Genomic DNA, 24,438 nt, shown 5'->3' with positions numbered 1-24,438 from the left:
ATACTATGGTAACTTTATTGGAAGCACTTAGAGAAGTCACGACAATTGATTTGGATGCAATCGATGTCGACGTAGCAACAAAGTTCTCACCAGTTCAAGATATGACATGTAACCAATTCCTCGTACAAGCTACTTTGACAATGCCTCAGCACGCTCATGTATTAGCATTCGCAGTCGATGAAGCTTTCAGATTGAGCAATGCATTAGGCGTTGACGAGAAAGATACAATTTCATTCGAACAACTAGTCGTTGATATAGCTTCAGTCAACATTATAAAAGAAGTCAAACCAAAGTTACACCCACAAGGTTTAGTTTTATTACAAACATGTTGCTCAAAACTTGACGTTATAAATGAAATTGTGAACCATTGTGAACAAATTGTCAAAATATTTGATATTTATGGTATTAGCAGCAAGGAATGTTGCATTAAGGTACCAGCGACAGTCAATGGACTCAAAGCATGCAAAATTCTCACAAAGAGAAATATCAAGACACTTGCTACAACAGTATTTTCCACATCTCAAGCACTAGCTGCTGCGGAAGCAGGCTGTGTTGCTATATCACCATATCTTAATGAATTGGATGCTCATTTTGATAGGAAGTTGTACACCGATTATTCAAACCCTGTTAAAGAATCACCAGGAGTACAATTAACACACAAAATTCAACGTTATTATCGTAGCGCTGGTATAAAGACACAAGTTAAAGCTGCATCGTACGTTTGTTCACTTTTCTTGAATATTTGAACTTACTTCATTAGTTTTATAGCACCTATCGACGCAGTATCCATGGCGGGTATTGATGCTATTACAGTAGGACCAACAATATTAGAAGGTCTTGCTAATACACAAGTAAGTGAACGCGATAATGAAATTATACGAGACGCGATAGCTGCATCAAATGAAACAGAACTTCCAAATGCAACCACATGGTTAACAGACAATGCTACTGAATTAACTGAAACTATGAATGATACAAATGTTAGCAGATTACAGAGACGTGCTAATGAAGTTTTCACCAACGCAGAGGAACAACTTAGAGCATTGGCAAGGGTTGCAATATTAAACAAAAAGCAACCACATCTAGAAACACTGTAAATTGTTTTACTTATGCAGTTAACATTTTAACACTTACCGAATTCGGAAGTTACATACCAAAACCGTAATTTTAGTGTGATTCGCGTTTGAAAATTATATAAAGGCTCGCGTTTAATTAATTCGACTCTTTATCAAGACTCACATTCTTTTACAAATTAATACTATGCGTTACTGGTTAACCGCAGCAGCTTTGATAGCTTCAATCTCTTCAACAAATTCAGTTAGTTTAAATAGCAGGGCTATTTCAGGTGACAATGGACTTGAAGGTTTACGTAACTTGGATAACTTGAACAACAATATCCAACCATTTACAGAATTACAAGGTGGTCCATCTTACAACAAATATGAAGCAGAAGATGTACAACCATACACTGAGACAAGTGAAGCAGAATACCCTATGTCTGCTTCAGGTTTTAACGCTCAAGCCACGAATGGAAAGCAATTGATCGGTGCTTATTATCCAGATTGGCAAACGAACAGATTACCAGTAAATCAGATTGATTGGACAAACATCGATTATGTTTCATACGCTTTCGGCTTACTTTCTCCAAGTACATACGAAATTACTTTAAGTGCAGGTTCAGATTCAACACTCACTTCTTTAGTCGAAGCAGCTCACGCTCAAAGCCCTTCAAAGAAGGTTGAATTAAGTATTGGTGGATGGACAGGATCTGAACCATTTAGTGAAGCAGTTTCAACTGATGCCAACAGAGAGAAACTTGCTACTGCTATAGTAAACGCACAAAAGAAATGGAATTTGGATGGTATTGATCTTGATTGGGAATATCCTGGTTTACCTGGTGCTGGTAATCCACATACTGGCTCAGATAGCGCAAACTACCTCAAATTCTTAAAAGTACTTAAGCCACAATTACCTTCAGGTGTCACACTTAGCGCTGCAACTGCGGTTTATCCATTTGCTGGTCCAGATGGTAAACCACTCGCAGATGTTAGTGGATTTGGTGAAGTATTCGATCATATACTTATTATGAAGTGAGTTCAATTAATCATTAAAAGTAAAGACTTACGATTACTTTAAGTTACGATGTTTTCAATGCTGCTCCTGCTCCTGGTCCTAATGCAGCGCTCAAGGACACATGCGGCAGTTCAAAGCCTGGTGCTAATGCTGAAGATTCAATCAAAGCATGGAATGAAGCCGGTATGCCACTCGAAAAGATCTATTTGGGTGTTCCAGCTTACGGCTATCTTCACGAATCCAGTGCAAAGGCTCTGGTAGCAAGACAAACTCCAACCGTACCTGGTGCTGATGATACGAACAACGGTCAACCAACTACTCCAAACAACGACCAACCAGCTACTCCAACCAATGGCCAGCCAGCTGCACCAACTGATGGCCAACCAGCTACTCCTACTAACGGAGCATCACCTGTTACTATCAAGAATGCAGATGGTACTACAGCAAAAGGTCAAGTTGACTTCGACGCAATAGTAGATTCAGGTGCATTAAAAAGGGTCTCGGCCACTCAGTTTGATGCTGCTGGTGGATGGACTAGAAAATGGGATGAATGCTCCTCAACTCCTTTCCTTTACTCTGGTTCACAAGTTTTAAGTTATGATGATCCAGAATCGTTCAAGTTAAAGGCTCAACTAGCAAAGGATATGGGTATTGGTGGTATGGGTGGATGGACACTCATTGGTGATACAAACCAGGGTGACTTATATTCAGCATTGAGAGAAGGTCTTGGTGTTTAAAACTTATAGTCATTTATTTGAAATATTATTATTGTATTACTAAAACGTTTTTAATGTAACAGAAATGTGATCTTGTTGAAAATTTTTACAGAAGCTAGAACAAATAATTATTGTCTAAATCGGATTGGAAGATATGGTGGACTGTTTTGAAATTTAGTATAATGTTGCATGACACAATGGTTCTCACCTTTATGGACGTGAGGACAAACTTAAACATACTTTAAAGACATATAGTCTCACGCTTTTGATAATGTATTGTAATGAATGCAACAAAAAACAATTTGAAATTGCAAAATGTAAATTTGTTTGCTATACAAAGTGACTAAATGCTACTTATGGACACTGAAGATGAGGCTTCAAAAAACAATTACATAACTGATTTTACTAGTAAAAGTCCTTGAAAATGAAAGTAAATCCAACATAAACAGAGTATATCTATACGTGACGAAGCCTTATATGCTGTAAATGAATATGAAGACTTGCCAATTCTTTGCGGCTGCACTAAGTTTAAATAAAGTTTTTCATGACACACTAACTAAAATCGAACTAACAAATCACTTGCAAAACAATGGAATGTTATTTCCAAGGCATTTCATTACTTTTGTTGCAGACACAAGTTTCGTACATTTACAAAATAGCATTGGTTGTACTTTCCCGGCACCGTATCTACTCCCGCAAGAATAAATATGGTTGCAAATTGTACTATAGCATTGAAGCTTATTATATATAAGGGCTTGAAACACTTTACACTTTTTGGTATCAACACTATGCAATTTTTGCTTAGCGTATATGATCGAAGTCATGAAACGAAAAAACTTTGATGTTTGAGAAATTACCAACAAACTATAGCCCAAGCGTAATTTAATGGACTCAAAGGTTTATCGCCACGAATAATGATGTAAAATTAAAACAGCCATTTCAGAGATGAAGCACCAATGTCGCAGAAATGATGAGTGTTGAAGATTAAGTCTGATTCATTGAAGTAAAAGTTTCCCGTTATGAAACTACAAAAAGAAGGAAATTCAAGTAATAGTTGATAATATTTTCACTGTTTTGTTTGTGGTGAAGATAAGTGGAAATAAAAACGAACAACTGACGAAACTAAGAGCCATAAGAGACATCGATTTGAAGCACAACATAGTAGATAATTGCTTGAGTGATCAAATACAATTGAAGACTAAAGTGGAAATCAGTGTTTGAATTGTAAAAAAAGGAAGTCAATACTGTACTGTTAATGTACTTGCACTGGCTGCCAGGAGCTAGTATTGGTTATAATGTAAGTAGCAACAAGATTTTCCTATATTTTCCCAAAGGGAACCAGGGCAAATAGACGATATGTAATGAGTAATGAATCTACGATAACGCAAGACCAACTTCGTTTTACTTTTCTTTACTTTCATTTTAATATAAGTACTTAGAGTTGCTGGGAAAATACCATGTAAATAAGTACTGCACTGTGTGATTTATAGAGAGTATAATGTATTTGTTATCTTCAGAGACTGTTCAGTCCATAACAGTCTGATGTATAGGATGTAAAAATAAACCGTTCATATATAGAAAAGTAATTATTGAGCTAATTAATAATTAATTAATCTTTTATCGCATATTCTACTATGATTAACAGAGGTTTATATTATGATGTCGCATCACAGGACGTTATGTGAGTATTCACAAGACAGTTGAAGCAATATAAATACATAGAGCAACTTTTAGCTTCAGTGTTTATCTTATAGTTCCTTTATTTCCATACTGGTTGGGTATACATACGTCAAGTGATGATAATAGAATGAGAAAGTAAAATGTCAGATTTTAGAAACAAATGTAGGTTCTCATATATTTCTAGACATTCCACACAGTCATGACATAAAAATCTAAATGTATCAAAGTGACATTGTTATAAATCTAAACAGATTGGTTGAAAATCTTCTTTGAGAGGACCTTAACTTGACCATCAACGATATCTAATTGGAATTCGATTGGAACACCAGTTGCAAGTTCAAGACCGACGACTTCATCACCAGATAACTTCTCGATATCCATAATGAGAGCACGGAGGGAGTTACCGTGTGCTGCGATAAGAATGTTCTTGTTCTCTGCTAACTTTGGCAAAATTTCTGATTTCCAGTAAGGTAAAACACGCTTAGCAGTGAGCTCAAGTGATTCAGCGTTGTCACCAGGTGGTGGAACGTTGTAAGATCTACGCCAGATGTGTACTTGGTCTTCACCCCATTTAGCTCTGGCGTCATCTTTGTTCAAACCTTGTAATTCACCGTAGTGACGTTCGTTAAGAGCTTGATCCTTGGTGACAGGTAAGTTAGTTTGACCAATTTCTTCTTGAATGATTGCTAATGTCTTTTGTGCTCTTTGTAAAGCGGAAGTGTAAGCGTAACTGTGTATGAATGTTAGCGAATAATGATAGAGGAAAGTGTAATGAAACATACTCAAACTGTGTGTTGGATGCTTTAAGACGTTCACCACCTAATTTAGCTTCTTGTTCACCCTTTTCTGTGAGTTGTACGTCAACCCATCCAGTGAACAAGTTCTTTTTGTTCCATTCAGATTCTCCGTGGCGTGTTAATACGAGTGTCTATTAAATTTAACGTTATCATTTATTAGTTTCATACTTTTTTTTACTCACTGCTGGCATTTTGCTTTGATTGTCAATTTGAACGAAAGTTACCGCAAACGCACACCAGTTCCCGCAACGCACACAAGAGAAATAAAAAAAAATTATATAAATTATACACTCGTCAATACACCCATACCTAGCATTTGTACAGTCGATTGTTCAAGCGATTTTGTTACGTGCTCTTCGAGATGCTGTTGATAATACGTCAGTTTAAAGACAGGAAACTAAGTTATACATACCCTCTTTGGATCTTGCTTACCAACGTGTCGTGTTGACAACTGTTCAGGTGTCAAAGTCAACTCCTCTGCTACTGATTTACCATATTGATCAGCTAAAGTAGAGAACTTTTCGACTGCATTTTGATTGTTGTGTCTAAACTTATCAGCTTGCTCAATTTCCAGTCCTTTTGTCCAGGCTTTACCACTTAAAGAGCTCAACATACGTTCTTCTGCTTTAGATTTACGATATTGTATAGCTAAAGAGTAGTAATGTCTACCAACACCATGAATAAGACCTTGAATTGATGGTTTAATAAGTTGACCTAAATTTGAAGTTGATTGTCTAGATTCTTGACCCATCAAAGCATTTTGTGAGTCGATCAATCTGAATGCGTCAGCTACGACTTTTCCTTTTACTGATTGAATTGGATCAACGACGATAGCAACAGCTCTAGGATTAAGTTGCTCAAAAGATTGTTGTGTATTGATATCTACGCTGGATAACCAACAGCCGAATCCAGGGTGACTGTGATACCATCCAACTACCATTTCTGATCTACCAGTTTGCTTAAGCATTGAAAGCATTTTAGTTTGAAATACGTGGTCAACACTCTCTACACTGACTGTTGTACCAGATTGTGGCATCGCAAATACGTCTGTAACGTGTATAGTGTAATCATCGACGAATTCACCTAAGCATAAACCCATGACTTCCATAGGCACACCTGCTCTACCATGCTTGAGCATTTTTAATAAAGCTAAGCTTGAAATGTGAATAGTTTCTCCATCTGATTATCGTACACGTAAGCTATATATAATCTAAGAAAGCGTGTTATGAACTCACTGTCAGCAATTTGAGTATCTCCAGTTGGATTACTTTGTGCGCCACCTCTTGCTTGTGCTAATAATGCGTTAATATCCATTTTTCTATGCTGGTGATGGGAGTGAAGGAGAAACGAAAGCAGTGAATAGAAATCTATAGAAGGCGTCTATATTTAAGAATGTTCATCTATTATAAACCTGTATATTATTCGTAAATAACCATCTTATCAAGTTTTAGAATCTCAGAATGACATAAGACGGTTGTTACGTATAAACTAGTGTACCTCTTAGGTTTTATCATTAAGCAATTTAGAATGTTTACAGTAGAAGTACTATATCTAGATAGGTTACTATCTCATCCAACTCCATAACTCACATGAGAAGCTTAATATGTGTATAGAAAAAATAACAAAACAGATATCTACAATCGAAAGTCTAGAATCTAACAGCTTCACTCTTTTCAACCTGATCAAGATCAACTTTATGTCCGACTAAATCACGTATATTGTTGATAGCGTATTTTATCATAGTTGGTCTTTCTAAACTCAAACCGAATCCCAAAACGTGAACATCATCAGGTAATCCCATTGGTGCTAACATTTCAGGTCTAAACATACCAGAGTTACCAATTTCAACCCATTTACCTAAACCATCATGGTGAGCAAAAATTTCCAATGAAGGTTCTGTGTATGGATTGTACGCAGGCTTGAATCTTAATTGCGACATTCCCATTTTCTTAAAGAAGACCTCCATAAATCCGATTAAATCACCTAAAGTGATGTTCTTATCTGCTATTACACCTTCAACTTGATGGAATTCAGCTAAATGAGTTGCATCGACTGCTTCATTTCTGAATACTCTATCAATTGAGAATAACTTTGATGGTTTGAATCCACCAGGTTGTTTAGCCAATTTGTATAAACATTGAGCGGAAGTTGCAGTTGTGTGCGTTCTCAAAACCAATCTCTTGGTTTCATCTTCACTAAATGGTGCTCTATAACCGATTGAACCGAATCCACCATTTTCGTGGACTGTTTTAACTTTGTCGTAATACTCTTTATCAGAGACATTTGCAGTTCTTGGTTCTTTTATGTAGAAAGTATCTTGTAACTCTCTCGCGACGTGTTGTTGAGGTACGAATAATGAATCAAAGTTCCAAAAGCATGATTCAACGAATTGATTCGTAGGCATTTCTTGGAAACCCATTTCAAAGAAGATATTTCTGAACTCTTCTCTAACCTTTAAGAGTGGATGTAAAGCACCACCTTGTGGTAAGATACCTGCAGCATCAAAGTTGTACTTCTTGAATTGTTTTTGTTTCCAGCTTCCGTCGAGGAGCATGTCAGAGGTTAAATCGGTTTCGAAAGTAATCAACTCTGGAGCGTAGTTTGGTCCTTTTTTGATAGAAAAGTGAAGAAGCTTCTTTGGTTTGATCAATTTACGCTTTTTAAGTTCTGTTAAGTCGCTTTCGTTGGATAGAGTGTTTGATTGCTTGATTGCTAACAAGTTGTTGACTGTAACATCTTGTATTTCAGTGGCATTTTTAAAGAACTTGTTATCGACCTTCTTAATCCAGCCCAATTTGAAAGCTCTACCTTGACCAACTTTGGCGGAAACCTGGCCAACTTTCTGTATGATCTCCTTAGCATCTGAGCCGACTTCAAAATCTAAAGAATGGTAGACTCTAGCTTCATGACTGCCTTTGTCTATCAATTCATTAGCTTCATCAGTGAGATTGTAATCGTAAGTTTCCAAGTTAGAGTAAGCGATCATCTGGGAGCACATTAAGTATATAAACTTGCTATAGCAGGAGACTGACCTCTTTAGATTGCAAAGCTTGAAGAGAAGACTGTAAGATATTGCTGTCATTAGGCTCGTTCAATTTTCTGTTGATTGGTTGATAGTACAACTCTCTACTGTCTTTAATCTCTTCCTGGCTGTTTAACTGATTTAAAACAAACTTTTGCAGCTGTTCAGTCTCCATCTTGGTGGTAGAAGGAATGGTAGAAGGAATCAAAGGAGTATAACTTTATAAATAAAGTATAAAAAATAAACTATTACTATCATATATTCAATTCAAATTGTTTTTTATTATTTAACTACTATTCATCCTCTATCATACACCATCAAGATATTAATGACTAATAATTATACACAATTAATTAATAAACAGGATGAATTAGAAGAAGCTTTTGGTAACGAATCTGATGAGGAAACTACAAACGATTCAAACGTTATATTCGACAGTCAAAGTCATTACGCCGATATTCCACCCCCAGGTTCCCCTACAGAGCATCCTAATATAATAAAGCGTACAAACGCTCCTTCAGACGCTTATAATAGAAACCACAATCAATCCATCACAGGCGCTGGTCTCAATAATGATGGCGTTTTCGCCAATATGACAGCCAAGCCACAATCTAACGAGAGGTTGGTACCAAGGCAAAACGCTGATGGTACTACTATAGAATATGTCAGAGAGGAATCAACTGATAAAGAAGACGCCCCTCCTGTAAGTTCATCATTCATCATCTGATGGCTACTCATAGACTCTTTAGTCATACAATTTAGCTGCCTTAGACGCTACTCCACCTTATTGGGATACAACCGTAATAGCACCCGCATCTCCTTTTGATACAGATGATCTCATAGTCGATGGTTTACCTGTCGGTATCTTCTTCAGTTTCGCCTGGAACTTACTCATCAGCATGTCATTCCATTTCGTCGGCTTTTTACTCACTTACTTGTTGCATACAACTCACGCGGCTAGACATGGTAGTAGAGCTGGTTTGGGTATCACTTTCATTCAATATGGTTTCTATTTACGCGCTAAACCAACTGACCAACCTGGTGATCAATCGAGCGATAACGAAAATTCAACTCCAACAGGTTTATTCGGCCAAGCTATGGGTATCCCTTTTGGTATGCCCCTCAATCAAACCGACAACGCTGACCCTCAACCACCACCACCAGATCAATTAGATCAACCACCATCGCCCCCTCAAGAACAACTTCCACCAATAGATTTAGATGCACTGGGTGCTGCTAATGATTGGTTGAGCTTTTTATTGATGGCGATCGGTTGGTTCATATTAATGATATCTGTATTGAGTTACTGGAGGGTTGCCAGATGGGCATCAAGCGTGAGAAGAGGACAAAGAGAAGCCAATGCCAATATAAATGTCGATGAAGGTTATCCTGGTACATCTAGTCACTCACGGAGTCAATCTCAAGATCATCCAAATGAATCATCATCCTCTGAGGAAACACCTGAACCAACTCGAGTACAAAGATGGAATAGATTTACTCAAGCCTTCACTAGACCAATTGAGAGAATCCAGAACGCTGCCACAGCTGGATTAACAAGAATTGCTGCAAGGAACAGGCAATATCAACCAACGGCATCACATGAACAAGACTAATATGGACTCTTCAATTTTCATTCCTTTAATTATTTTGCATATCACGCTTGTATAATAATTTTCCTTTTTTCATTCATATATGATTTAAGAAAGAAATTTAATTCATTTATTAGCGAAATTATTGAGTAAGTGTTACCTCAATTTTATCAATTTTTTAAGAGTAGTCGTAAAGGTTAATTTGTGCAACATCTTCAACAACTTCTCTAATTCTTTTGAGGAATGTCACAGCTTCACGTCCATCAAGTATTCTGTGATCATAAGTTAAACCAAGTGTGTTGATTGGACGAATGACGACTTGTCCGTTTCTAGCGACTGGCTTTTCAAGTATAGCGTGCATACCTAAAACTGCAGATTGTGGAAGGTTGATAATTGGTGTACCGAAGTGACTACCAAAGACACCACCGTTTGAGATAGTGAAAGTACCACCTGCCATATCTTCAAGTGTTAATTTACCATCTCTAGCCTTTTTACCGGCCTCCGCGATTGCTTGTTCAATTTCAACAAAGTTCATAGATTCAACGTTTCTGATAACTGGTGTAACTAAACCTTTTGGAGTTGCAACAGCGATTGAAATATCACAATAATCGCGGTAGACGATTTCGTCACCTTCAATGGAAGCATTAGCAGCTGGGATCTCTTTCAATGCGATACATGCAGCCTTTGCGAATGCTGACAAGAAACCTAATTTAGTGCCTGTTTCTTTCATAATTCTATCCTTATATCTATTTCTAAATTCGATCAAGTTTGACATATCGCAATCTTGGAAGGTAGTTAATGAAGCTGCAGTGTTTTGAGATTGTTTAAGTCTCTCAGCGATTCTTAAACGCATTCTGTTCATTTTTACGCGAGTCTCATTACGTGAACCCTTAGTTTTTGGTGCCTGATCTTGGGGCTGACTTGACTGAGCAGGCTTAGATTCCTTCTTTGGTTCAGGGGTAGGAGCAGGGGCAGGTTTAGAAGCTTGTTGGACCTCTTCCTTTGGCTTCTCCTCTGATTTTGGTGCCTCTGATTTCGGTTCTTGTGCGGGAGCAGGTTTCGATTCCTCGGCAGGTGCTATAAAGTGAGGTTAATATATTTTAATAATCAAGGTAGGGATATAAAATACCTTCACCTGCTTCCAAGTTGAACAAATCAGCGCCAACTTCAACGGTATCCTCTTCAGATGCGAATAACTCAGTAATTTTACCTGATTGTGGTGCATTTACGGAAACGTCAATCTTGTCAGTTTCAATCGTAGCGACTTCTTCGTCTTGGTTGACGAATTCTCCTAACTTTTTATTCCATTGCTTTAAAGTACCTTCTGTAATGGACTCTGCCATTTGTGGAACTTTAACGATATCCCTTAAGGATGCAGAAGTGTGCAAACTTCTTAATTGAGTCTTTGGTATTAATCTCGCAATTCTCAGCATTTCGATTATGACCGTTGAATGAAGAGCCACTGTTTTCTAATCTAAGCGAGAAAACGGTAAAGAACGGAATAGTAGGTGAATAAAAAATTTCTATTAATTTTACAGCTTTGTTTACTTTAATTTACTCATTGTACGACGTCCGCTAGATGAACTGCCCCTGCCCTCGCTGTGATCACCAAAAGCTTTCAATTTGTCAATCAATCGAAAAATGCTTGTGTTGGATAGTTTAAATAGTTCTCTTGTATTGCTATCATCTTACTATGTTCAGCGACTACCTCGTCTACTCTTCTCAGACAACACCAACGACACAACAGACTAACAGTCCACAGTTTGACGATCTATGGAAAGCACCGCAGTCCTTAAATATATCAATTACTGACTTCTTATATAATAATTGCATTACAGCAATCTTTGATGACGATCATTCAATTCCTTCGTACGCCGGAAATCAATCACCAGCTAATTCGACAATCTCGACCACGCAGCTCTTCTGTTGTCAAAACAACCCAACTCCGTTAACTCCTTCACTTGTTTCTTCCTCCCCAACGAGCGCCGTTCAATCAAGTTATCCGTATTATTCGCCCGTACCAGATGTTTTACTTTCACCTATCAATCTAGCTTCACCTCTCTCATTCTGTCTACCAACTTCACCAGATTTTGAACAACCACTCAATATAATAAACTATGAGGAAGACGTCCATGACAGAGATTTTTCACTGCCTCCATCCCCGACACCAACTCAAAAATCTCGCTATCAAATCCAGCCTAGGTTTTCAGAACAGGATTATTCACCTATCGATGTTAATACTTTATTGTCTAAGCAACCTAAGGACTCAGATCAAACAACTAGTCAAGTGAGTCAAGAAGATTTTGATGAAAATCCAGCAATAGTATTAAGTGAATTCCCTGATGGTGACAAACCAAATTGCACTTATGCTCAATTACTCATAGTTGCAATAAAGAGATCACCAAAGCAAAAGCTCCTACTTGATCAAATTTACGACATTTTTATACAGAAATATAAATCATTCAAATGGCAGAAGGATTCAAAAGGTTGGCAAAACTCTATCAGACATAATCTATCACTATATGCCTGTTTCCATCAGCAGGCTCGAGGAAGTGATGAAAAAGGTAGAGGTAAATATTGGCTTGTTGAGTTAGTCTTTTCTTCATTAAAATTTCTCAATTGACTTGTTAATTAAAGTGAAACTCTTACTAGTATCTCAGAAACTAATAAATCACGTCGATCTAGATCATCATCAACTGAGAAACGCTCGCGCACAAGACAATCACGTTCCACGAAAGCTAGAACAAATAAAAAACCTAGATTGGATAGTGACGATGAATCCATTGATTTGCCTAGAGCATGTAAGAATAAACTAACTAAGACAGGACATAATGGCATCATCATAAAAAAGGAAGACACCGATGGAGAATATGATGAATAAATTAATCATCATTTAAACAGAAAATAAAAGGAATAGTTCACAGCTTTAATTTTAATTTATATTCGCAATCACTTTTTAATGTACTCAAATTTTGCATCAAATAAGAAACACCAAAAACATGTTTAAAATGTTGGAGTATTGCCAAGAAACAAACTTTGCTCTTCTCTTCTTATCCATTTAACGAGTGATTGTGCGCTATTAATTGCAGCTCTGTGTGGCATGGAAGCAGGTAACGCTATATATAATTCAAAAATTCTCGTTGACCATACCAAAACACCTTCATATTCATTCTTTATATAGTATGATGATCTTTGTCTAACGTGCTGAGGTGTTGATCTCGTAGATTGTGTCGATCGTTGTCCGAATTGTGGTATAGACGGAACAGTTAAGAGTCCGCCCATCATCGAAGTCGTTGTTTTCAGCAAATTAGTTGGTGTCGTTATTGTCGCTTGATATAGTTGCTTTGAAAGTGTCTTGTCGTTTCGTTTCGTTATTACTGTGGTATCATTTTTATCATGCTGGTTATCTGTTTGCTTGGTATCATCCTTATCATTTACCCTTCGTTCATCTTGTTGGTCTGCTACTTCAGGTTGTACTGTTTGTTCAGATGTATTTGTGTTTTGGTCAGCTAAGTCGTTTACTCGTGCACTTTCGCTTGTTGTAACATCCTCATTATCATCTCCATCAGCATTAGTTCCATTATTATCAATCACGCTTTCTGCTCCATCAATTGTGCTGCTTCGATCACCTATCACACTAGTTCTGTCACCAATAACACTACTCCTACTGGTACTTTCGGCTATTGTATCTTTATCTTTAGCGCTTGATCTAAGTGAATCAGACGATTTACTACTAGGTATGCCTATTCCACTAGTTGCTGACGTAGAACGTACACGATTGTATAGTTCATCATAAGAATTCAATAAGCGCTGCCTGGAGTGCATATCTTCTGCATAAGGACTGTCATAAGTTGGGCAAGTAATCTGCACATTTGCTTTGTTCTTGAAAACAAAATGCCTCACACCTGGGACAGCAACGTCACCACAACTATAAGCTGACTCGTTTGCCGACTTGTATATATGGTCAAAAACGTCGTTTTCTTTCAACTTCTTTTTAGTTTCATCCCACCAATCACTGATATCTTCAAACGATTCGGGATTTCCACTTATATGTATAACGCCAATCTCTGGTTGGTTTGATAAACCAAGTTCTCCTTTAAGTTGAGCTGATGGTCCTTCGAACGCTATATATGCATTCAGAAAGCCCTTCGATGTGAACTTTGGTAATGAGATAGGTAACCATGATTGACAGTTTCTCAAACTTGGTGATGATGTTACTGTGTTGAGTACAATTATAAGATCTGTCAAGACTGTTAGCAACTCATAACAAGTGTTTTTAAATACCTTACCGGTTGGATGAATGCTATGTTTTTTTGGTCTAACAATAGTGACAACTTTTCCGTACGCAAATAGAATAGTATATAGATGATGACTCTTGAGATGTTTCGGTGGCAACAACATACTTCCGATTAGGTTCCTAAATTTTAAGTCCATTTTAAAAGGTTGAATACCCATAAGATTGTAATTAAAGTTCGATTCTAACTTAATTATAAAGCTTTTCAATAAACCTTCAGAACCTTCAACTAATTGTCGTAAATCATAATTTGGTTTAGTTCTGAAAATATTGTCAATGTGATACTTTGGTATGATTGATAGCAGTTGTTGGTGTAGAAGTCCCAAGCGTTGGCTAATAATCTTGTTGCTCTCTTTTAAATTACTTATGTACACGTATATCAAGTGATCAAACTTATTAAAATGGATAGTGAGGTCATTGTTTGATTTTATGTACTTGATCTCATCATTCTCTAAATTAATCAAGTTGTGTACTAAAGTCAATACACCTATTAAACTTGTATAATCAAATTCTTCCTCATTTTCATCGTCGTTATGCCTCAATTCATTGAGATTACCCATTCTGAGTGAATTTATGGATGCAGTTTTCAGACTATTAAGTGAAGCTTTAGATTTTAAAGCTAAATTGAATTGTTTGTTGCTCAGTCTATAACTATCATGGAATTCATCACTGTTGAATACAGGTTTACCATTCTCCGTCAGAATAAAGTACTTTTGTAAGAAATTCTTCTTAAAATTGGTACTGTTTATTAGAGTGTTATCATTACTATCTTTATAAGTGCACTCCTTTGATTTATTAAGCTGATGTGATAGTCTGTCAACCACACTCATGATCGTAAACTACGAAGCGAGTAAATCAGTTAGGAGTTCAAAATTACCGCCGATACCGGAAGCTAGATTATGGCTTGACGAATATAACGGTAATTCATCTTACAATCTAAGCCAGGGTGTACCAATTGATCCACCACCTCTGTTACTTCAACAAGAATTAGGGAAACAGTCTGTTATTACAACGAACTATCAATATGGTGCTATTTCAGGTCAACCAGCATTTAAAGAAGCTTTTAAGGATGATTTGAATAGACACTACAATGCGTCTTTATCAACTGATAACATCCTTATCACTCCTGGAGCAAACGCTGCTTTTTACACTACAATTCTCGCATTGACGCAAATCAATGATACTAGTAATATCGTGCTACAATCACCTTTTTACTTTAATCATGAAATGACACTCAGTCAGCTATCTATAGATGTTAGATTACTCGACTGCCGAGCTGATAAGGCATTTGTACCTAATCCAAAGGACTTGGAGGCCGTGATTGATACCAATACACGAGCTGTAGTTTTAGTAACACCAAATAATCCAACTGGTGTATCAATACCTTCAAATGTTTTAGAGGAGTGTATGAAAATTTGCGCAGATAAGCACATACCACTCATCTTAGATGAGACCTATAGATCATTTTCAGAATTTGATAGACCACACAATCTGCATACATTAGGACTCAACAATCTCATTCAATTATTTTCATTTAGCAAGGATTTGGCGATTCCTGGTTTAAGATTGGGTGGTATAATTGCACATGAGGACTTTATCGGACAGTGCATGAAAGTGGCGGACTGCTATCAGATTTCTCCTTCAAATATCTCTCAATCGGCAATAGCGCCAATATATGATCAACTCAACGATTTCAAGCTGGAACAAAAATTATCATTAATAGAGAAACATAAAACACTAAAGTCGCTTATTGATGAATTAGGTGGATGGAGTATCACTTCTTCAGGTGCTTACTATGCCTTTGTCAACTATCCGTACAATCTATCTTCTACCGATGTTGCATCGACATTAGCCCGACAATTTGGCATATTAACACTACCAGGTGCTTTTTTCACAACTGATAATCACAGTGACGCTAACAATCATTTAAGAATTAGCGTTGCGAACGTCACTAAGGAAACTTTACTTGATACTAAGCAACGCTGGTTAGATTTTGATAAATATATGAAAGAAGACAACTAATGTTACAACGATTTAATTTTTTACAACCATCGATCGTTTTGCTTGACCAATATGTGTGCTATGAACCTTGAGTGCGAATCTAAGTGAGCATAACGATTCTTGAAGATGATCCTGCATAGGAGAAAGATTAAGAAACATGAGTGTTTTGCTATTATTATTCAAACTATTTTGAAGGAGATAAGTTAATTTGGAATTACGATATGGGACGTGAGAACCTGAACCAAGCGCTGATATGACATCTGATAAAGAACTCAATGATTTGTTAATAGCTTGTGTTTCCTTGAGTCTTGTTGGATCGTTAAGCGTACCAGTCGAGTCTAACCTTTCAGATCCTGCGAGATCAACCAGGTTGAGCACTGATTTACAGTGTTCGCCTGTTACCTCATTGCTACCTTCCAATTTAAGGCTAAAAACACTACTACTACGTGATGATTGCTCATGAACTCTTGTGCTTGCTGTAGTACGTTTCTTGTTAGCTTTGCGTAGCAGATTGTGTACATGACTAGGTTCGCTGAGTGGTACAACCACAACATCCGACACCGTTGTCGAGCCACTCTTTTCATGGGTTATGTTATGTTTCTTTTCTTGTTCTCCCGAACCTAACAAGTCGATTATGTTTTCATTGTACTGTTTTTTTCCAATTTAAAGACATACTAGTGCAAGTAATTAGCAACTTACAATTTCTAAAAACTGACCATGAAGCTTGAAAGACCAACCTTGATCCTCCAACTTTCTCGTGGTGTCGAAGATGTGGTAGATCGCCCTAGGAATCATACCTGCATCAATTCCTTTATGCGACTAGGAGAATTGTCAGTTGGATGTATACGTAACCGAAGCTGATATCTCACACCGCCCTCCATTGTCCAAGATTTACCACTACCTGTCTGACCATAGGCGAATATGCATACCTATAACATCTTTATTAGTTGACTATCATTTAATAAACTTTTCTTACATTGTAACCATCGAGTACACTCTGAGTGAGCTGTTCAATCTCTCCAAATACTTCTTCTTGCAAGCTTTGGGGTCCAAACACTCTATCAAAGCTGAAATTGTAGCTTTGATCACGTGATTTACCCTCAGCATTGAGAGTCGATGACTGCAGAGTGATTTGTTTACCACCATCCCTATTCATGCCATCAGGATAAACAAAATTTGCAACTTCAGCTGTATGATCGCGATCTAATTTTGGTCTGACACGAGCAAAGACTCTGACGTTTCCTTTGAGCTCTTGTATGGTATTGTGAAGCTTCTTTCTAAGACTCTCTCCTGCTCTCAATTCGTTCTCCATTTCAGCTTGTTTGGTTATCATTGATGCCATTTCGTCTTCACGGGAAGCACCCTTCTCTTTGGCCATTTCCAGTCTATGTTCAGCATTCGAGAGAGCCTCTTTAATCTTCCGTACATCCGTTTCAAGGGCCATGGAGTTATTTGTGAACTTTGCCAGTTCTGTTTTGAGCTTCTTCGAATGGGCTTTTTCCATATTTAATTCCTCCTCGAGAGCTTTCTGTACTTTATGTAAATTGTGCAGCTCATCTTCTAGCTCAGTTTCGCGTGCTTTATGCTCGTGTTTCATAGTTGAAATTTCCTCGATATGACTAGCCTTAGCGGCATTCAATTCGTCAGTCGTTGCTTGTCTTTTTCGTGACTCGATCTGCTCTGCTTCAATTTGCTGCATACGTTGACGCATTGTATCCATTTCATTTACTGGATTGTGTTAGAAACTGAACGAAATGACAAAACGCGTACTAACTCTTATTAACCTCATTGTCAACGACGTCCTTGAGATTACTAAGCTTTTCTTCCCAGTATTTCTGTACGTTATCGTCAACTGGCTGATTAGAGATATTGTTAGAGATGAAAGCAATTTAAGCAACCACGCACTTTAGGTTTAGAAGATGTCGAATTAGATGTCTTCAATACTTTATTCTCAGCGTTCCTCTGTCGTGCAGGTGCCGCTATCCGAGATTTCTGTTGGGATGTCGTTGTCGCTGTCGTTGTCGTTGATGTAGATGGAGCTTTTCTCTTAAGAGGAAGTCGTGAAGAGCGCTATATAATAAGTTAATATCTTGTCATTATATATAAATCTATATTTACACGCTCCATCTTTGATTTAGTCTTGATAGTCGAAATGAGAGACGCGTCTATAGCATCACATTAATAGAAGAATTACAACAGACTATCATTATAGAAGTACACTATTTCAAGAAAACATTCCTTTACGGTCTTCCCCACGCATACGCGACATGTGTGCAAGTAGTAGATATAGTCTAAATAATCTCGCACAGTTCTCATCTTGTTTGAATGGATATGGTGCACCTAGTTGATAAGCAGCTGCAAATCCAGATACCATAGCAACTTCGTGCATATTCACCAATGTCCATGCCCCGGCGTAACTTTCAGACATCAGTAAGTGATGTTCAACAGCTTAGATGTACCCACTGGGTATTATTTCTACCATTTATTGTCCACATCCATGGTACCGTTCCTCCATAGTGTTGCCAACGATGGCTTTGCTGTTTCCACCATTTCTCTAGGATAATCTTATCAGACGCGACTTCATCCTTAGTCCAACGTTCACTCGCATCTCTATCCAAGTAAATAGTCTGATATACGTGATTTTCTAAGGATGGTAACTCTTTGTTCTGAACATCAACTAAACCATCACTATCGACACCCTTTGCATTCTCCTTACCTTCTGAACCCGCTTGTCGTTCAGTCGGTGGTGCATCCTCTGCTTTTATATCGGCATCTGATCCAACGGGTGGCATACCCTCAAACTGAGCTTGGTAATGAGTCAAATCGAAGCTCATTTCTATTTGCGACGGATCTTGTTCATACATTTTAATTAAATAGAGCGGTTTCCAGTTTTTTTCCGCGAATTTAAATGCTTTCTTACTATTTTCATCATCCCTTTGTGCAAAATATTGACTATCATAAGTGACTTGATAATGCTTGCGCATGTAATTCAAGTCATTATGTGTAACGGTAACATCCCATTTATAAAGTACATTTCCCAGTACCTTCTTCTCTCGCCAAGTAGCTCCTGAACCAGATTCCAGTATTTTGAGAGCATTATCTGCTTCACAAGCAAAAATAACGTCATCGAATGTTTCAAAGAAGTCGCTATTATCATATGTTGCTAAAATATTTCCACCCATTTCTTTCGCTTTCTTCGTACCTCTTTCTACACTTGTTACTTCTCGTGACGTGAATATTTTTACATTACCGTTCGACATTACTTTGGATTTAAAAGCGCCATATACGCGACCAAGCTCAGGAAAAGCTTTCATAAGTGGTATACTAGCCAGAAGACTATCTTGACTAAACTCGAAGAGACGCATTGAAGGATCAAGGAAGACGCGTTCAAGGATTGCAGAAGATATGTGTTTAGTTTCATTACCAGTTCCAAAGAAAAGTGCTACGAGGGGGTACACCATACGATCACCAAAAGATGGACTGAAACCAAACATTTTGAGCATCTTGTCTACTGGAATGAGGGCAAATATGGGCTCAAATCTTCCAATTATTTGCAGTACCTTTCCAAACTGACATGTATTAGACTAGCGAGTAGAAAAATCAAACGTACCTTTTTTATGTCATCATGATAATTTTCAACCAATTCACTTGGGAATACATTCGTCCAGAAGCTTTCTTTTCCTTTACCGAAGCTTATTTGCATGCCAACATTACTAGCACGGAATCCAAGGATATTTTCAAACATTGATAGAGTGTTGTAGAAGACGGGACTTGCACCTTGTACACCATCATTAATATATTCAGCACCAAACTTATTCCTATCTTCAAGTTCATAGCTGGTAGCGCTACCTCCTACGTTTTGTACTTTATCGCAGATTGTTACCTTGAATTTAGAAGGTTCCAAAGAGAACGAGTATGCAGCAGCCATACCTGAACAGCCTGCGCCTATAATCAAAACCCGGGCTCGTGTTTCACTCATTGAAAGTTTAATGAGAAGAAGACTGATGTCATTGATAATCCATCCAAGAAAGGACGACGTCAGGGGTGCAATGATGAAAGAATCGTAGAGTAATTTAATACTAATCAATTAAATATTTGCTCATCTGAAAACCGCTGTACGATTGTCACAATTTTCTCCTTTGAACATAGCTAATAGCTATGCAATAGATGTATGCCTTTACCCATCATTTTTGATATTCAAGTTTAGGTGTATCATTGGTCAATTACACGCTAATTCTCGTTATCGTATAAATTATGATGCTACTAAGTTCTGGATATTACTTCTTTACGAAGTTCAATAATGATAGGAAGTTTGATTAGATATACGAAAAATATACCAAAATTGAGATTATATACGGGTGGAAAGGAGTGTAGCCTTTGTGAAGATGCTAAAGCAGCGATTGAAAGTGTACGCAAGGATCATAAATTTGATCTGGACTATTACAATATAAAAGATGATAGTTTGAAAGATGTAGAATACTGGCGAAAGCTATATCAAGTGAGTTATAGCTGTATACTAGATATCATCACTCATAGACACTCAGTACGACATCCCAGTCTTGCATCTCGACGAAGAGGAGATAATGAGGCATAGAATAAACGTAGATAAGCTATCTAGTATATTGAAGGATAATTGAGTTTATACGCACCTTATAATGCTACAATCACGAAGACTACTTTATAACTATAATAAATTGTCATTTGATAGCACTGTAGACAAAAAAATACAAAATTATAGATTTCTGAATGCAGCTCAATTAAAGAAATTGTCTAATAGGCCAACAAAGTGTAAACTACTAGCTAGAGACTTCATAGATGACAGTTTATACAATAGTCATTACGGCTATTTTAATAAAACTGTTAGTATTCTCAATTATGAGTCGATAAACTTCAACAAGATAAAAAATGACAGCGATCTACAAACTAGATTGGCAGATCAGTCGCAAGACAGGGAATGGCATACACCAACTGAGCTCTTCAATCCTCATTATGGTATGTCTATAGCTAATTATATTGCCAACAAATACCTAGTACATTACTATCCTTATCATGATCTCAACATCTACGAAATCGGTGCTGGTAATGGTACTTTAATGCTTAACATATTAGATTACTTAAAGGATAATCATAAGGAAATCTATCAACGCACCCATTATAACATTATAGAAATTTCAACCAAATTGTCAAACATACAAAAGAAACTAATCAATAGACATTCGAGGAACGTTCACATTATCAATAAATCAGTATTCGATTATCAAACCGTTCAACATGAACCTTGTTTCTTTATTGCAATGGAAGTGTTGGATAATTTGGCACACGATGTTGTGAGATATTCATTGGAAACACATGAACCAAATCCATATCAAATGGTTGTAGCTGTTGATGAAGAAGGGGACTTCCATTCACTGTATACACCAGTTGACGACCCACTTATTAAACGATATTTGAATTTACGAAAAAATCTGCCTTCATTTAAGCCCTCACTATGGACGCATTCGCCAATCCTTCGTAAATTAAGAAAAGCTATACCTTTCTCACCAAATTTAAGTAAAGAAGAGTTTTTACCGACGAAACAACTAATGTTTTTGGATAAATTATCAAGCACTTTCCCTAACCATCATCTCATAGCATCAGATTTTCACTCACTACCTGAATCAATACCTGGAATTAATTCTCCAGTCGTACAGACGCGTTTGAATGGTGAAATGATACCTGTTGATACTTTCTTAGTACAGCCTGGTTACTTTGATATATTCTTTCCTACAGATTTCGGTTTATTGGCAGAATTATACAACAAAGTGATGGATAGGGAAACTTTCTTCACTCCTAGACAAATCAAGAGAGATGTAAAGGTACTCAGTCATAAGGAATTTGTCGAGAATCACGCCGTTGATATCAATAAAACAATGTTAAAGGATGGCAGTAATCCTATGTTAGATTATTACAAGAACGCTTCTTTTATTTTAAGTTGACATTAAGTTATTTAATTAAATTTTATTTGCTTTGAGAGCTATGGACGGCGTTGACTCTGTTTTGATAGGATTGCGGTTGGGGCTGCCTCCTTGAACCTATCCTGCTATCTTCTTGAGTGCCAAAGCCTGGTATTCTGATGTTGTAATTGCGTTCTTGGAATTGATTAGATGTGGATTATCTCAATAAGGAAGATACCTACCCAAATGCAATTGAAGATCTCTTACTTCGAGAGTATCACCTCTGCGATGCTTTGCGAGCATACACCCAAAGTTCGTGACACTTTCGATGAATTCATCTGCGATTTCAAGCATAAGATCCTCTACTTCAGGATCTAAAGTCTCTGAAGGGTCGACAGTTTCGACGAGTTCTTGTATTTTACGTTTACCAAGCAATCTATTACTGTCATTTTCCAGTAGAGACTTTGGATCTATCTTGCCTGCGTTGGCCATACCAACCAATTCATCAAAGTTTGAGGGTAAATTCCCCCTTTGTAATGTTGACGGTTGGCCCAAAATAGGGCCACTAGCTAAGCCTGAGTTGAGCGTTGGCCTAGAACCCTGTTGATTAGGGAAAGGCTCAGCCTGGAAGTTCATATTTGGTGCTTTTTCGTTTACTGGGAGAGATTGGTTATTGTTGTTAGCGAGCTGAGCTTGAATTGCAGCTGCCATGCTAGATTGTGAGCCAGCAGCACCTTGTTGCCCTGGAACAGCAGATGGTGGGGGTGTTGCGATACCAGCCATGCTACCGAGGGCTGGTGATGCGGTGCGCGGGATAGGTGTGCCTCCCCGACCGTTTGGATTTGGTGTACCTGCACTGCTTCTCAATGCTGGGCTTGCACTTCTCTGCTGCTGCATTGCCTGAGCTTGGGCTTGGGCGACGGTGGCATTTCTGTTGAGCTGGTTGCGCTGGTCTTGTCTGGCTTTCTGCTGCTCATGTAAACGCGCCAAACCACGCAATTGATTCATCTGTTCTGGGTTGAGCAATCCTCTCCTCGCCAACTCCAATAAAGCGGGAAGCTGCTGTATCATACTCTGCATATTGTGCATCATCTGGTTCTGCTGTGGATTTTGCGGAGGCTGTTGCTGAGGTGCACCCGTGGCTGCTGGTTGGTTGGGCTGGACAGCTGCCGCGGCGGCTTGCTGTTGTTGTGCTGCCTGAGCACGTTGATTTGCCATATGGCGCTGTATCATTATCATTTGATCAGGCGTTAAATTCTGTAGGTTTTGCTGATTATTAGAAGCCATCTTGACTGTCGGTGATGGCAGTTGATAAAGAAGGAAGACAACAGGGATATAATAACAATAATAATAATAATAGTAATATTGACAGTGATACAATATTTTATAAGTCTACTACACCAATATTCCTTCCTTGATTTGTACGGTCATGCTGAGATTCATATTAGTACAGGTGTGTATCTATTAGATAGCGGGATAGCGGGATAGCGAGTAGAGTCTAACTCTTCTTCAGAATAGACAAGGAAAGACTAGGCTGTCTAAATGGTACGTCCCTGTCGAGGACGAAGACAAGGTGGGCTAGAATAGCAGACGGGGTAATTTCTCATCCTTTACTAGATCAGACTGCGTGGAGAAGTACACAGATTAGTTGCACCACGTGATCAGAAACACCAGAGCAACTTCGTCGAGTTCAGAAACTACAAAGTCGTCTATCGCAGATACGCAGGTTTATTCTTCTGCGTATGCATCGATGCAAACGATAATGAACTCGCTTATCTAGAGATTATACACCTTTTCGTTGAAGTACTCGGTCAGTTTGGTATCTCCATTATCACCTTTATCTAATACACACTACAGACGCATTCTTCTCAAACGTATGTGAACTTGACCTTGTCTTTAACTTCTACAAGGTATATGCAATTCTAGACGAAGTATTTCTCGCTGGAGAGATTGAGGAAACCTCAAAGCAGGTCATCTTGAATAGACTGGAGTATTTAGAGAGATTAGAATGATATATCTGTTGTTGTTACAACTCAAATGAGCATACATATACCACTTTACTTTCCGTTCTCTTGCTTTATACACAACGATGACGTTTAGTACCATCGAATATCATAATTTGGCAATATGATCAGCTAATTGTACTCTCTAAGCTTATCCAATAATGAATTTACCAAATAGACTTATTCGTTATAATGTGTCCTGGTAAGACATTAAAATGTAACAATAGCAGTGTCAAGCAAAATAAATGCTAAAAGTCTAACTACTCATAGTGAAACTTCAAATTGATAATAATCATGGTTTCTTGAGCTGTTGGTGACTAGGTGCAATGT

The 24,438-nt window shown here is 37.8% G+C and overlaps 15 protein-coding genes across 15 annotated transcripts; 6 read left to right on the top strand and 9 right to left on the bottom strand.

The window, feature by feature from the left end:
* Positions 1–5: 5 nt before the first annotated feature.
* On the top strand, positions 6–1,097 carry WALSEDRAFT_29902 (aldolase; the record flags this gene model as incomplete). The annotated part of the gene is made up of 2 exons (XM_006959825.1): positions 6–715; positions 761–1,097. The coding sequence occupies 2 exons, from the start codon at positions 6–8 to the stop codon at positions 1,095–1,097; spliced, it is 1,047 nt and encodes a 348-aa protein (XP_006959887.1).
* Positions 1,098–1,494: 397 nt separating this feature from the next.
* Positions 1,495–2,810, top strand: WALSEDRAFT_21228 (glycoside hydrolase; the record flags this gene model as incomplete). Its single annotated transcript, XM_006959824.1, has 2 exons — positions 1,495–2,090; positions 2,138–2,810. The coding sequence occupies 2 exons, from the start codon at positions 1,495–1,497 to the stop codon at positions 2,808–2,810; spliced, it is 1,269 nt and encodes a 422-aa protein (XP_006959886.1).
* A 1,860-nt stretch (positions 2,811–4,670) lies between these two features.
* Positions 4,671–5,477, bottom strand: WALSEDRAFT_33602 (phosphoglycerate mutase 1 family). The gene is made up of 3 exons (XM_006959823.1): positions 5,449–5,477; positions 5,252–5,397; positions 4,671–5,199 (listed from the first exon to the last, which is right to left on the bottom strand). Exons 1-3 carry the CDS (start codon positions 5,455–5,457, stop codon positions 4,713–4,715), a joined length of 642 nt encoding a protein of 213 aa, XP_006959885.1. The 5' UTR covers positions 5,458–5,477; the 3' UTR covers positions 4,671–4,712.
* A 54-nt stretch (positions 5,478–5,531) lies between these two features.
* Positions 5,532–6,616, bottom strand: WALSEDRAFT_61160 (Mov34-domain-containing protein). The gene is made up of 3 exons (XM_006959822.1): positions 6,502–6,616; positions 5,679–6,445; positions 5,532–5,630 (listed from the first exon to the last, which is right to left on the bottom strand). The coding sequence occupies exons 1-3, from the start codon at positions 6,578–6,580 to the stop codon at positions 5,550–5,552; spliced, it is 927 nt and encodes a 308-aa protein (XP_006959884.1). The 5' UTR covers positions 6,581–6,616; the 3' UTR covers positions 5,532–5,549.
* Positions 6,617–6,857: 241 nt separating this feature from the next.
* WALSEDRAFT_61158 (hypothetical protein) lies at positions 6,858–8,484 on the bottom strand. The gene is made up of 2 exons (XM_006959821.1): positions 8,299–8,484; positions 6,858–8,252 (listed from the first exon to the last, which is right to left on the bottom strand). Exons 1-2 carry the CDS (start codon positions 8,461–8,463, stop codon positions 6,915–6,917), a joined length of 1,503 nt encoding a protein of 500 aa, XP_006959883.1. The 5' UTR covers positions 8,464–8,484; the 3' UTR covers positions 6,858–6,914.
* Positions 8,485–8,814: 330 nt separating this feature from the next.
* Positions 8,815–9,613, top strand: WALSEDRAFT_7421 (hypothetical protein; the record flags this gene model as incomplete). Its single annotated transcript, XM_006959722.1, has 2 exons — positions 8,815–8,991; positions 9,038–9,613. Coding segments are annotated over 2 exons (753 nt in total), but the record flags the coding sequence as incomplete, so codon positions are not given.
* Positions 9,614–9,959: 346 nt separating this feature from the next.
* WALSEDRAFT_61157 (CoA-dependent acyltransferase) lies at positions 9,960–11,465 on the bottom strand. Its single transcript, XM_006959820.1, has 3 exons — positions 11,007–11,465; positions 10,356–10,954; positions 9,960–10,312 (listed from the first exon to the last, which is right to left on the bottom strand). Exons 1-3 carry the CDS (start codon positions 11,308–11,310, stop codon positions 10,241–10,243), a joined length of 975 nt encoding a protein of 324 aa, XP_006959882.1. The 5' UTR covers positions 11,311–11,465; the 3' UTR covers positions 9,960–10,240.
* A 726-nt stretch (positions 11,466–12,191) lies between these two features.
* On the bottom strand, positions 12,192–12,860 carry WALSEDRAFT_33597 (hypothetical protein). Its single transcript, XM_006959819.1, has 2 exons — positions 12,515–12,860; positions 12,192–12,466 (listed from the first exon to the last, which is right to left on the bottom strand). Exons 1-2 carry the CDS (start codon positions 12,659–12,661, stop codon positions 12,413–12,415), a joined length of 201 nt encoding a protein of 66 aa, XP_006959881.1. The 5' UTR covers positions 12,662–12,860; the 3' UTR covers positions 12,192–12,412.
* WALSEDRAFT_48140 (DUF254-domain-containing protein) lies at positions 12,856–18,178 on the bottom strand. The gene is made up of 6 exons (XM_006959816.1): positions 18,078–18,178; positions 17,947–18,028; positions 17,149–17,900; positions 16,872–17,101; positions 14,167–16,820; positions 12,856–14,118 (listed from the first exon to the last, which is right to left on the bottom strand). Exons 5-6 carry the CDS (start codon positions 14,999–15,001, stop codon positions 12,881–12,883), a joined length of 2,073 nt encoding a protein of 690 aa, XP_006959878.1. The 5' UTR covers positions 15,002–16,820; positions 16,872–17,101; positions 17,149–17,900; positions 17,947–18,028; positions 18,078–18,178; the 3' UTR covers positions 12,856–12,880.
* On the top strand, positions 14,167–16,817 carry WALSEDRAFT_40446 (PLP-dependent transferase). The gene has a single exon (XM_006959818.1). The coding sequence runs from the start codon at positions 15,000–15,002 to the stop codon at positions 16,191–16,193; it is 1,194 nt and encodes a 397-aa protein (XP_006959880.1). The 5' UTR covers positions 14,167–14,999; the 3' UTR covers positions 16,194–16,817.
* WALSEDRAFT_40450 (kinesin-domain-containing protein) lies at positions 14,824–18,178 on the bottom strand. The gene is made up of 6 exons (XM_006959817.1): positions 18,078–18,178; positions 17,947–18,028; positions 17,149–17,900; positions 17,042–17,101; positions 16,872–16,991; positions 14,824–16,820 (listed from the first exon to the last, which is right to left on the bottom strand). Exons 3-6 carry the CDS (start codon positions 17,890–17,892, stop codon positions 16,206–16,208), a joined length of 1,539 nt encoding a protein of 512 aa, XP_006959879.1. The 5' UTR covers positions 17,893–17,900; positions 17,947–18,028; positions 18,078–18,178; the 3' UTR covers positions 14,824–16,205.
* A 146-nt stretch (positions 18,179–18,324) lies between these two features.
* Positions 18,325–20,187, bottom strand: WALSEDRAFT_61154 (nucleotide-binding domain-containing protein). The gene is made up of 3 exons (XM_006959815.1): positions 19,783–20,187; positions 18,636–19,741; positions 18,325–18,589 (listed from the first exon to the last, which is right to left on the bottom strand). Exons 1-3 carry the CDS (start codon positions 20,149–20,151, stop codon positions 18,397–18,399), a joined length of 1,668 nt encoding a protein of 555 aa, XP_006959877.1. The 5' UTR covers positions 20,152–20,187; the 3' UTR covers positions 18,325–18,396.
* Positions 20,188–20,541: 354 nt separating this feature from the next.
* On the top strand, positions 20,542–23,418 carry WALSEDRAFT_48125 (DUF185-domain-containing protein). Its single transcript, XM_006959813.1, has 3 exons — positions 20,542–20,670; positions 20,717–22,301; positions 22,351–23,418. Exon 2 carries the CDS (start codon positions 20,828–20,830, stop codon positions 22,145–22,147), a length of 1,320 nt encoding a protein of 439 aa, XP_006959875.1. The 5' UTR covers positions 20,542–20,670; positions 20,717–20,827; the 3' UTR covers positions 22,148–22,301; positions 22,351–23,418.
* Positions 22,328–22,597, bottom strand: WALSEDRAFT_21147 (hypothetical protein; the record flags this gene model as incomplete). Its single annotated transcript, XM_006959814.1, has 1 exon — positions 22,328–22,597. One exon carries the CDS (start codon positions 22,595–22,597, stop codon positions 22,328–22,330), a length of 270 nt encoding a protein of 89 aa, XP_006959876.1.
* A 103-nt stretch (positions 23,419–23,521) lies between the features above and the next one.
* Positions 23,522–24,172, top strand: WALSEDRAFT_61151 (Adaptor protein complex sigma subunit). Its single transcript, XM_006959812.1, has 4 exons — positions 23,522–23,558; positions 23,619–23,678; positions 23,723–23,915; positions 23,963–24,172. The coding sequence occupies exons 1-4, from the start codon at positions 23,535–23,537 to the stop codon at positions 24,115–24,117; spliced, it is 432 nt and encodes a 143-aa protein (XP_006959874.1). The 5' UTR covers positions 23,522–23,534; the 3' UTR covers positions 24,118–24,172.
* The last annotated feature ends 266 nt before the right edge of the window (positions 24,173–24,438 follow it).

This window comes from Wallemia mellicola, assembly GCF_000263375.1.
Source record: "Wallemia mellicola CBS 633.66 unplaced genomic scaffold WALSEscaffold_20, whole genome shotgun sequence".
NCBI classification, from domain to species: Eukaryota; Fungi; Basidiomycota; class Wallemiomycetes; order Wallemiales; family Wallemiaceae; genus Wallemia; species Wallemia mellicola.
Note: the sequence above shows the minus strand (reverse complement) of the source record. Positions and strands in the feature narration are given on the sequence as shown.

What these genes read in the sequence shown, in the direction of transcription:
- WALSEDRAFT_40450 (XM_006959817.1), bottom strand. Translation starts at nt 17,892, where the DNA reads ATGGATACAATGCGTCAACGTATGCAGCAAATTGAAGCAGAGCAGATC. An exon ending in GTGTACTCGATGGTTACAAT is followed by an intron (nt 17,102 to 17,148) that starts GTAAGAAAAGTT and finishes AAGATGTTATAG; the next exon opens with GTATGCATATTCGCCTATGG. An exon ending in CTTGGACAATGGAGGGCGGT is followed by an intron (nt 16,992 to 17,041) that starts GTGAGATATCAG and finishes CAATTCTCCTAG; the next exon opens with TCGCATAAAGGAATTGATGC.
- WALSEDRAFT_48140 (XM_006959816.1), bottom strand. Translation starts at nt 15,001, where the DNA reads ATGAGTGTGGTTGACAGACTATCACATCAGCTTAATAAATCAAAGGAG. An exon ending in ACATAGCATTCATCCAACCG is followed by an intron (nt 14,119 to 14,166) that starts GTAAGGTATTTA and finishes CAGTCTTGACAG; the next exon opens with ATCTTATAATTGTACTCAAC.
- WALSEDRAFT_33597 (XM_006959819.1), bottom strand. Translation starts at nt 12,661, where the DNA reads ATGGATTCATCGTCACTATCCAATCTAGGTTTTTTATTTGTTCTAGCT. An exon ending in AGATACTAGTAAGAGTTTCA is followed by an intron (nt 12,467 to 12,514) that starts CTTTAATTAACA and finishes GAAAAGACTAAC; the next exon opens with TCAACAAGCCAATATTTACC.
- WALSEDRAFT_61151 (XM_006959812.1), top strand. Translation starts at nt 23,535, where the DNA reads ATGCTGAGATTCATATTAGTACAG. An exon ending in TGAGATTCATATTAGTACAG is followed by an intron (nt 23,559 to 23,618) that starts GTGTGTATCTAT and finishes ACTCTTCTTCAG; the next exon opens with AATAGACAAGGAAAGACTAG. An exon ending in CTGTCGAGGACGAAGACAAG is followed by an intron (nt 23,679 to 23,722) that starts GTGGGCTAGAAT and finishes ATCCTTTACTAG; the next exon opens with ATCAGACTGCGTGGAGAAGT.
- WALSEDRAFT_61157 (XM_006959820.1), bottom strand. Translation starts at nt 11,310, where the DNA reads ATGCTGAGAATTGCGAGATTAATACCAAAGACTCAATTAAGAAGTTTG. An exon ending in CAACTTGGAAGCAGGTGAAG is followed by an intron (nt 10,955 to 11,006) that starts GTATTTTATATC and finishes CTCACTTTATAG; the next exon opens with CACCTGCCGAGGAATCGAAA. An exon ending in CCGGTAAAAAGGCTAGAGAT is followed by an intron (nt 10,313 to 10,355) that starts GGTAAATTAACA and finishes GTACTTTCACTA; the next exon opens with TCTCAAACGGTGGTGTCTTT.
- WALSEDRAFT_61160 (XM_006959822.1), bottom strand. Translation starts at nt 6,580, where the DNA reads ATGGATATTAACGCATTATTAGCACAAGCAAGAGGTGGCGCACAAAGT. An exon ending in AGATACTCAAATTGCTGACA is followed by an intron (nt 6,446 to 6,501) that starts GTGAGTTCATAA and finishes TACGATAATCAG; the next exon opens with ATGGAGAAACTATTCACATT. An exon ending in GTAAGCAAGATCCAAAGAGG is followed by an intron (nt 5,631 to 5,678) that starts GTATGTATAACT and finishes TATTATCAACAG; the next exon opens with CATCTCGAAGAGCACGTAAC.
- WALSEDRAFT_33602 (XM_006959823.1), bottom strand. An exon ending in GCATCCAACACACAGTTTGA is followed by an intron (nt 5,200 to 5,251) that starts GTATGTTTCATT and finishes ATTCATACACAG; the next exon opens with TTACGCTTACACTTCCGCTT.
- WALSEDRAFT_48125 (XM_006959813.1), top strand. Translation starts at nt 20,828, where the DNA reads ATGCTACAATCACGAAGACTACTTTATAACTATAATAAATTGTCATTT.
- WALSEDRAFT_40446 (XM_006959818.1), top strand. Translation starts at nt 15,000, where the DNA reads ATGATCGTAAACTACGAAGCGAGTAAATCAGTTAGGAGTTCAAAATTA.
- WALSEDRAFT_61154 (XM_006959815.1), bottom strand. Translation starts at nt 20,151, where the DNA reads ATGAGTGAAACACGAGCCCGGGTTTTGATTATAGGCGCAGGCTGTTCA. An exon ending in ATCATGATGACATAAAAAAG is followed by an intron (nt 19,742 to 19,782) that starts GTACGTTTGATT and finishes AATACATGTCAG; the next exon opens with TTTGGAAAGGTACTGCAAAT. An exon ending in AATGGTAGAAATAATACCCA is followed by an intron (nt 18,590 to 18,635) that starts GTGGGTACATCT and finishes GATGTCTGAAAG; the next exon opens with TTACGCCGGGGCATGGACAT.
- WALSEDRAFT_61158 (XM_006959821.1), bottom strand. Translation starts at nt 8,463, where the DNA reads ATGGAGACTGAACAGCTGCAAAAGTTTGTTTTAAATCAGTTAAACAGC. An exon ending in AAGCTTTGCAATCTAAAGAG is followed by an intron (nt 8,253 to 8,298) that starts GTCAGTCTCCTG and finishes ATGTGCTCCCAG; the next exon opens with ATGATCGCTTACTCTAACTT.